The 9,886-nt window shown below is 42.5% G+C and overlaps 1 protein-coding gene across 1 annotated transcript; it reads left to right on the top strand.

The window, feature by feature from the left end:
* Positions 1–1,000: 1,000 nt before the first annotated feature.
* On the top strand, positions 1,001–9,343 carry LOC111955209 (zinc finger protein 182). The gene is made up of 5 exons (XM_023975356.2): positions 1,001–1,096; positions 1,660–1,820; positions 4,433–4,548; positions 5,135–5,278; positions 8,039–9,343. The coding sequence occupies exons 2-5, from the start codon at positions 1,706–1,708 to the stop codon at positions 8,726–8,728; spliced, it is 1,065 nt and encodes a 354-aa protein (XP_023831124.2). The 5' UTR covers positions 1,001–1,096; positions 1,660–1,705; the 3' UTR covers positions 8,729–9,343.
* The last annotated feature ends 543 nt before the right edge of the window (positions 9,344–9,886 follow it).

Below are 9,886 nucleotides of genomic sequence, written 5' to 3'. Positions count from 1 at the left end.
TCATATGTATATACTGTACTCTATACCATCTACTGCATCTTGCCTATGCCATTCGGCCATCGCTCATCCATATATTTTTATGTACATATTCTTATTCATTCCTTTACACTTGTGTGTATGAGGTAGCTGTTGTGAAATTGTTAGATTACTTGTTAGATATTACTGCATGGTCGGAACTAGAAGCACAAGCATTTCGCTACACTCGCATTAACATCTGCTAACCATGTGTATGTGACAAATAAAATTTCATTTGAGATTATTTCAGTGTAGATAGGGGAATGGCAGGTTAAAATAAAAACATGACAGCCAGACAAGCCAGTGTWTGAATCAAACGGATTTGCATATGAATGGCTTGGAAATTAGCTGACTTCGTGATCTGTAAGTGTGATTTATCAAACAATATAAGCACACCTGTAGGAGATAACCATTGATAAATASCAATTRTTCTCAGMCTCAGTTCTCAGCCTTGGTGCAAGACCTTGTGTATTTACGTTTCGAAATTCATCTAATGAACCATACATGGTAAAAATCATCCCTTTAAAGCGCGTGGGGAATATACAACGTCGCAACCYACAACTGCTAAGAGAAAAAAAGAGACTGAAATAGAAGTGCTAGTGTCAGAGATTGAGTACAACCAAAAGCATTTATTTGGCTCAAGCTATAAAAACAACGCTACAAAGAGATGATGAGGTAACGTTAGTTGCTTTAAGACAAATGAGTAGGCAACAGTCACCGATAAACCATCCATCCTCAACAGCTCCCTCCTGTAGGCATATATGCCAACATTGCTGTTCTGCAGAATGAACAAGTCCTGCGTACCACCTGGCTACCACGATACATCTCATTATTGTAATCTTGTTTAGAATATTCGATGAAGGTTGTTGACTTCAACTGCCTGTATTCAATAGACAGAGACGCTATGCTACTAGCCTCATGTCATGAATATGCATAGTCAAATCGAGGCAACTTGGATATTAAGGGTTTTTCTCCCACCCAGTCTCTCAACTAGCAGTGATTTGCCAAACCCGTAAGATCCAGTGTCACGTGATATGGGTCAAGAGTTCACACAAAGACTTCATTTCATTGGACACTTTGGGTAAGCAACGGTTGAAGCTAACTAGCTAGCTTACGTATAAATGTTTACATAGATTTTGCCTTGGATTTTAGTGTGCAATCCCAAATTATATAAATAAATTTGCATGAAAACCGAATGCAACAATATAGCAAATGCAATTTCATAATTTTTGCGGAAAATGTATGCTTTAGTTCCAGTTTGAATTTCCCCCTCCCTGTTTTCTGCATTGCCTGGCTAAATATATAACGTTATTTGCTTTCTTATATTTGTAGTTTTTCTGGGTGGTTATCAATGCATTTTTCTGTTCTGTAAAACGTATATCTGGTGGCAAAGGCTAAGCCCGTCAGCCTTCCTAGCTAGCTAACATGCTAAATAATCATTCATCAAGTTCCTCAATCATTTGATCCACGGCGCATTTTGTTGGTTGTTGCTGGCTACGTTACCTAATTAACGTTAGTTATCGAAACATACACACAGGTTCACATTGGCTTGCTATTAGTTGCCAATTAACATTAGAAAAATAAGACAATGCTGAAAATATKAATTTATTCCCACATCCGATGATGCCTATATTTTTGTTACAGCCCTATGTAAACTTGTGTTTGCATTGCTGGGTGGATTCAGACGTCAATGGAGTTGGGTAATGTTATGTTGGACATAGAGCAGGTCGTTCTGGGGGAAGAGGTGATGACCAGTGCCACAGCGTCCACCATCAAGCCACAGACTGTTCCTGCTATCCAACCCTGTAAGCACACATTTGTGTATATATATATATTTTTATATATATACATATTTTTTCACCTTTTCTTTAACAAGTTCTCATTTGAAACTGCGACCTGGCCAAGATAAAGCAAAGCAGTAGGACAAAAAAACAACAGTTACACATGGGATAAACAAAAGAACAGTCAATAACACAATAGAAAAATCTATATACAGTGTGTGCAAATGGAGTAAGGAGGTAAGGCAATAAATAGGCCAATAGTAGCGAAGTAATTACAATTTAGCAAATTAACACTGGAGTGATAGATGTGCAGATGATGATGTGCAAGTAGAAATACTGGTGTGCAAAAAAGTAAATTAAAACAATATGGGGATGAGGTAGGTAGTTGGATGGGCTATTTACAGATGGGCTGTGTACAGCTGCAGCGATCGGTAAGCTGCTCGGATAGCTGATGCTTAAAGCTAGTGAGGGAGATATACGTTTCCAACTTCAGCGATTTTTATTTTATTTATTTTTTATTTATTTTTATAAATTTGTTCCAGTCATTGGCAGCAGAGAACTGGAAGGAAAAGCGGTCAAAGGAGGAATTGGCTTTGGGGGTGACCAGTGAAATATACYTGCTGGAGCGCGTGCTACGGGTGGGTGTTGTTATGATGACCAGTGAGCTGAGATAAGGAGGAGCTTTAGCTAGCAAAGACTTATAGATGACCTGGAGCCAGTGGGTCTGGYGACAAATATGTAGCGAGGGCCAGCCGACAAGAGCATACAGATCGCAGTGGTGGGTGGTATATGGGGCTTTGGTAAAAAAACGGATGGCACTGTGATAGACTGCATCCAGTTGTCTGAGTAGAGTGTTGGAGGCTATTTTGTAAATGACATCGTCGGGGATCGGTAGGATAGTCAGTTTTACGAGGGTATGTTTGGCAGCATGAGTGAAGGAGGCTTTGTTGCGAAATAGGAAGCTGATTCTAGATTTAATTTTGGATTGGAGATGCTTAATATGAGTATGGAAGGAGAGTTTACAGTCTAGCCAGACACCTAGAATATGTGGACAACTACAAATACCTAAGTCAGAACTGTCCAGAGTAGTGATGCTAATTGGGCGGTCGGGTGCAGGCAGCGATCGGTTKAAGAGCATGCATTTAGTTTTACTTGCGTTTAAGAGCAGATGGAGGCCACGGAAGGAGTATGGCATTGAAGCTCGTTTGGAGGTTTGTTAACACTGTCCAAAGAAGTGCCAGATGTGTACAGAATGGTGTCGTCTGCGTAGAAGTGGATCAAGGAATCACCCGCAGCAGGAGCGACATCATTGATATATACAGAGAAAAGAGTCGGCCCGAGAATTGAACCCTGTGGTACCCCCATAGACTGCCAGAGGTCCGGACAACAGRCCCTCCGATTTGACAACCTGAACTCTATCAGAGAAGTAGTTGGTGAACCAGGCGAGGCARTCATTTGAGAAACCAAGGCTGTTGAGTCTGCCGATAAGAATACGGTGATTGACAGAGTCGAAAGCCTTGGCCAGGTCGATGAARATGGCTGCACAGTACTGTCTTTTATCAATGGCGGTTATGATAYCGTTTAGTACCTTGAGCGTTACCAGCTCGGAAACCAGATTGCACAGCGGAGAAGGTACGGTGGGATTCGAAATGGTCAGTGATCTGTTTGTTAACTTGGCTTTCRAAGAGTTTAGAAAGGCAGGGCAGGATGGATATAGTTCTGTAACAGTTTGGGTCTAGAGTGTCTCCCCCTTTGAAGAGGGGGATGACCGCGGCAGCTTTCCAATCTTTAYGAATCTCGGACGATACGAWAGAGAGGTTGAACAGACTTGTAWTAGGGGTTGCAACAATGGCGGCGAATAATTTTAGAAMGCGAGGGTCCAGATTGTCTAGCCCTGCTGATTTGTACGGGTCCAGGTTTTGCAGCTCTTTCAGAACATCAGCTATCTGGATTTGGGWGAAGGAGAAGYTGGGGAGGCTTGGGCAAGTCGCTGCGGGGGGTGCGGAGCTGTTGGCCGGGGTTGGGGTAGCCAGGAGGAAAGCATGGCCAGCCGTAGAGAAATGCTTATTGAAATTCTCGATTATAGTGGATTTATCGTTGGTGAGTGTTTCCTAGCCTCAGTGCAGTGKGCAGCTGGGAGGAGGTGCTCTTATTCTCCATGGACTWTACMGTGTCCCAGAACTTTTTGGAGTTAGAGCTACAGGATGCAAATTTCTGTTTGATTTCTGCAAAATGCTAGCCTTTGCTTTCCTAACTGACTGTGTRTATTAGTTCCTGACATCCCTGAAAAGTTGCATATCGCAGGGACTATTCGATGCTAGTGCAGTCCGCCACAGGGTGTTTTTGTGCTGGTCGAGGGCAGTCAGGTCTGGAGTTAACCAAGGGCTATATCTGTTCTTAGTTCTACATTTTTTGAAAGGGGCATGCTTATTTAAGATGGTGAGGAAATTACTTTTAAAGAACAACCAAGCTTCCTCTACTGACGGGATGAGGTCAATRTCCTTCCAGGAYACCCGGGCCAGGTCGATTTAAAGGCCTGCTCACAGAAGTGTTTTMGGGAGCGTTTGATAGTGATTACAGATAGTTGTTAATGTGTTTGAATTTCAAGTGCAGTATCTCCTCTCCTTTTATTGCAGATCAGCATGACAGCCTACAGTGTTTTCAATGCTTCATTACATTTTGTAATGCCAAGGCCAAGGAGAGGCACATGAGAAAGAGCCATCGTGAGGAATACAAGCAGTCACTCCAACAGGTACGGAATGGATAAAAGAAATGCAAGATGCATTGCAGGAGTAGGGTGAAATTGCCCCTAGATGCTGATCTTGGGTAATTTTTTTGATTTTCTTTAGTAATGGTTAAGTTTAGAATTCAATCAAATTTCAATCAAATGTATTTATAAAGCCCTTCTTACATCAGCTTTTGTCACAAAGTGCTGTACAGAAACCCACCCTAAAACCCCAGACAGCAAGCAATGCAGGTGTAGAAGCATGGTGGCTAGGAAAAACTCCCTAGAAAGGCCAGAACCTAGGAAGAAACCTAGAGATGAACCAGGCTATGAGGGGTGGCCAGTCCTCTTCTGGCTGTGCCGGGTGGAGATTATAACAGAACATGGCCAAGATGTTCAAATGTTCATAAATGACCAGCAGGGTCAAATAATAATTGTGGAGGGCAGGGGAGCTGATCGTAAATCTGTATGGTGTACCTATGGGAAACTTCACCCCGGAGCTGCAAAGCACACAGCTTAGCAGCAGGATGCTGTAGCCCTATATGCACAGCATATATAATGATGTACATTACCTCTAACACTTAATTATTTGCTGTTTTGTGTTATTTTGCAGACCGATACRCTGTTCACCTGTTATGTGTGCGATCGTACCTTCTCCTCCTCTGAGGAGCTGACACAGCACCAGACCTCACACAGCCTGGAAGACAAGCCCTTCCGCTGCCCCCACTGCCAGGGAAGCTTCCGGACCTTCTCTGAGGTGAGACAACGGTCTTTCAATGAAAGTAGTAAAGTCTTTTGTCTCTAATGACTTTTAGTTGTGTGAAAGGACCCCAGTAATCTCAGTTAMCCCAGAACTAAAATCGTTCCAAATTTGGTCAGATGCTCGAATAGGTTTTGGGGKTAAACGTGTAAGAAGTTGAGATTTCCGGTTTGCGACGTCTCCACCCTCGCAAAAGGAAACTCTTAGCCAAAGCTAAGAGTCTGATATAGGTGGTTTGAAGTCAGATACAAATCCGATACCTGGCCATGCGACTTGTGACTGAACGGTCAAATCTGATTTATTTGCTGTCAAGTGGTTTTTGGACTCATTTGGCATTTCTTGTTGCTTCTGATATTTTCACCTGTGTTTATCATCCATCAAAGCAAAGTCATTTAACCCTTTTATACCCGTACTCGGGTTGAAAATGGCAGATTTGGGCACTGATAAGCTATAAATGACGTCAGAGCTCAGGCTCTGCGCTTCACAGTGCTGTATGGCTTTTGACTGACAGCYGTTCTGAACTTCAGCACCGCATGCGGCAAGAAGTTGCCCCCGTCCTTCCTGCTAATTGGGTAACTTTTGCTGATTAAAAAAAATAATAATAATTGTTTGAGGGAATTCTATAAATATGAAGAAGACTCAATGTATTTTGAAAGATGAGACATTGAAGATTAAAATAAATACCACTTTGATGTCATACAAGCCCAAAAGTCCAAATGTGCATATCACATTTCCATATCACAAAACTCMTGTCATATACAGTGTCATTGTTTATAATCACTGTTTTATGTACAGTTACAAGATGACATGGTGTCAACCTGGGTTGTTCTGAATAGAATGAGCCTATGTTTGTCTATTGTGAAGAAAATTCACTGCAGAACACGCATCTGAAGGCACTCATGACTCCTTTCTAAGCGCACCAAAATTCTGATCTGTTTTGCTGAATTGCCTTGTGAAAACCTAACACTTATAACTTAGCTAGTCATGGGGCGGCAGGTAGCCTAGTGGTTAGAGCGTTGGGCCAGTAACCGAAAGGTTGCCTGATCGAATCCCCGAGCTGACAAGGTAAAAATCTGTCGTTCTGCCCCTGAACAAGGTAGGCCGTCATTGTAAATAAGAATTTGTTTTTAACTGACTTGCCTATTTAAATAAAGGCAAGAACGACATAAAACGACATAAAAAAACGACAAGAACGACATAAAAAAATACATGTTGGAACAACCTTTCAAACAACCTTTCAAATGATGCCCACCTGACCCAGATTACRATTTAAAATGGGCCGTTTGTGGATTGTGTAAACAACAGTAATTGTGCGATGGTGGGGATGCAGGGCTGTTCCAAACAACTACAAGTGTGCTCAGCTCAAGCACCTTATATTTGAAGACTCTTCTTTAGCCTTGTGCACACTGCTCAAATAAGTTTTGTTTTTCAAATTCTGTTTTGGAATACTGACTGTCCAAACAGCAAGTTACAAGTGACCAAATCAGACGTATGTGTTCAGGCATCAGTCATTTGCTGTCATGGCTACACTTGTTGTCATAGTACAGTGGTGTAGGCAGATTGGTGGTGGTGCTCGTGCTTCCTATCACTCAGAAGTTATGTAGCAACAATGCCTGCCATGGAACTTTTCCCGGTTGCTTTGAATGTTCAAAATTATAGTGTAAGAACACTTTTTAAAGCCTCAAATGATAAGATGATACAACTTTCAGAAGGAGTAAYTTTTGGCTAGTCACAGCAGTCAGCTATAGCTAGGTAGCTGTTCAGCTGTCWAGCACATTCACTCATTTTGTTTGTAAACAATTAACAAGCTAGTTAGCTACAACCTCCATGTTCTTGTCAAACTCAACAGAGTAGCTAGCAAGCAACAAGAAATGCCAAATGAGTCCAAAAACCACTTGACAGCAAATAAATCAGATTTGACCGTTCAGTCACAAGTCGCATGGCCAGGTATCGGATTTGTATCTGACTTCAAACCACCTATGAAGGTGGTTTGAAATGTGGCCTTTAGCTTTTTCAGACTGCAGGAAAAATAACAGATTTGAATCGGATATGCAAAAAAAWTGGATTTGAGTCTCTTCAAACGGCTTGAAATGACTTAGGAACTGTGCACATTTAGGTGTGTGGCCACTTGGAGACTGCAGTTATTCCTCTCATTCAAACAATTGTAAATGCMGGAATATTCTTATGTTACTGAATGTATCCAGAGTATTTTCAGATTTTGTTATTAACAAATGCAGTGAAAAGTACAGTAAATGTAAAATGCACATAMAATCAAGTGTAATGTTTGGATTCAGTCTTGAACTGTTATCAGCTTTGGTCTAATAATTTCCCTATATAACTTTTTACATTTCTTCTGTAAGAAACATTTGAATTTAGCCCTGTCCATATAGGCCAATTCCCATGATTGTCAAGAGTTAAGCAYTGCCTTCGCCCAATCCTGATGCGTCCAAATAATCAGTGACGAAAACACAAGACCCAGAATGTATTAGTGCTTCTCATTATCTCACGCATCCCATAGAATGCAGACAGATCTACGGTACCAGTTATGTTTACATAGTCTCTCCATTAGATATTAGGACCCCAGCAATATTAGCTGTGGTCATGGCATCAGCTAATGGGAATAAAGATAAAGAACCAGTGGCTAGGCAGGTGCTCTGTAGTGCATCTGCCTTCTGTTGTCCAATGGGGACCAAGTCACCAAGTTTGTTTCCTCAAGATGCCCTAAGCCTCTTATAATTTTGTTTCTGTCTCTCATAGTTGACACTCCACCGGCGACAGCTGTGCAAGGAGCGGCAGTGTGTGTGCAAGGAATGTGGCATGGTATTCCGGGGCCCAAACCAGTTACGCACCCACCGCCTCACCCAGCACCCCCAGCCACTGGAAGAGGAGGATGATGACACCAAGACTCACCGTTGTGGCAAGTGTGGCCGCGGRTTTGAGGCGGAGGTGGATCTTGTGCTGCATCAGGAGAACTTTGCGGGTGATCAGCATTGCGATGCAAAGGTCCCGGCCAAAAAACGTGGCCGACCTCCCAAGAAAGTGGCTGAGGCAGCAAACGGAGAGAAGAGCGGAGAAGCTGAGGAGGGGGGAGACGAGTCTGTGGCAAAAAGAGGGAAAGGACCGGGGCGACCCCCTAAGGAGGAGCTCCAAATTCCCTGTCCTGAAGCTGAGTGTGACCTCACCTTCTCCTCTGTTGCCCTTCTCCGGGCCCACAAGAAGGAGAAGCACGGGCGGCCGCCTCAACYTCGCAAGGCTCACCCCTGCTCTGAGTGTGAAGAGAGCTATGCCCGGCTGGAGCAGCTCAAAGCCCACATGGCCAGGGCTCACAGCTCTGGCCGACACAACTGCCCCACCTGCGGCAAGAGCTTTAGTCGGGAGAGCAACCTAAAGGCACACCAGAAGACACACACTGAGGGAGAAGAGGCAACAGACAAAGAAAAGAGATAATCTCGGGAAAGGGAATATCATCATGAAAATGTAATGGATGGTTTCGGGTTTTGAAAATATAATTTGGGGTAAAACAGGCCTTGATGTGGGTGGGTTTTTTATGTTCAAGATGGGGGTTTGGAATATGTGACATACCATACACAAAAGCACTCAGTTGGATCATTAGATTGTTCGTGGTTATTTTAAAGGGCTTTTAGAAAAACAACAAAATGTACTGTGTATAAAACCCTTTATACAGATGTGTACATAATTGTGAATTACAACTGCCCCCCAGAGTGGGAATCTATTTGTTTCCATATTGCCAACACCTTTAAAAARTTATAATTCTGTATTCATATTATGGATGTAGAGCTAGTCTAACGATTTGCCTCAAATGTGAGAAGTTTTTGTAACTTATAGTATTGATTTTAGTAGGTAATCAATGGGTTTTATGGTGTACCATTCCACTCATAATTTAGTTTGTTCCTGTCAAGGCATCTTCTGATCATGTAAATTTATATTGGTCTGGGGAATCCATTGTTCCGTAAAGGATGTCATTGTTGTATTCAGGTGATCTTGTACTTTTTTTCATCCACAATGAAATAGTAATGGCATTAAACTAAGGAGTGATTTCAATTGCAGTCTGTAATCAATGTGAATTTAAGGTTACGGGAAATGTCACCCTGAAATGAATGGAAACTATAAGCACTGAATGATTGTATGGTGCTTATCTTTTCCATTCATTTGGGTTTGTTGTGGCAGAAGGAGCTAGTGAGGATAGATGGGAAGAATGAGGAGGAAATCCAAAGGCTTGTGGCAGGAAAATATGAGAAGAGGTCAAGGAGGTAGAAAGACAAAGGGATAGAGAATAACAGCCTCAAAGGCAAAAGCTTGTAGTGGAGAAGGGGAGTAAGGATGAGAATAACACCTTGACCGAGCTAAAGCGTGAGCTGGAGCTTAACCTGGCTAATTGGAGAGGAGATGGGCTAAGGAGGAATGGGTCAAAGCCAGCCTGGAGATGTAGAGGAGCAGCAAAGAAATAGGGATGGTGCTGCTGAAGGAGATGGATGCTTTGGAGAAGTCACTATACAAAAATAGTCCATGAATATTGGCAGGTGGTGAGTCAAATGAAAATGAGCATCATGGAGAAGGAGTGCAGAGAGAGATGGAAAGACAGAT

Source organism: Salvelinus sp. IW2-2015, linkage group LG30, assembly GCF_002910315.2.
Source record: "Salvelinus sp. IW2-2015 linkage group LG30, ASM291031v2, whole genome shotgun sequence".
Classification (NCBI taxonomy): Eukaryota; Metazoa; Chordata; class Actinopteri; order Salmoniformes; family Salmonidae; genus Salvelinus; species Salvelinus sp. IW2-2015.
This window is presented reverse-complemented; position numbering and strand designations above follow the sequence as displayed.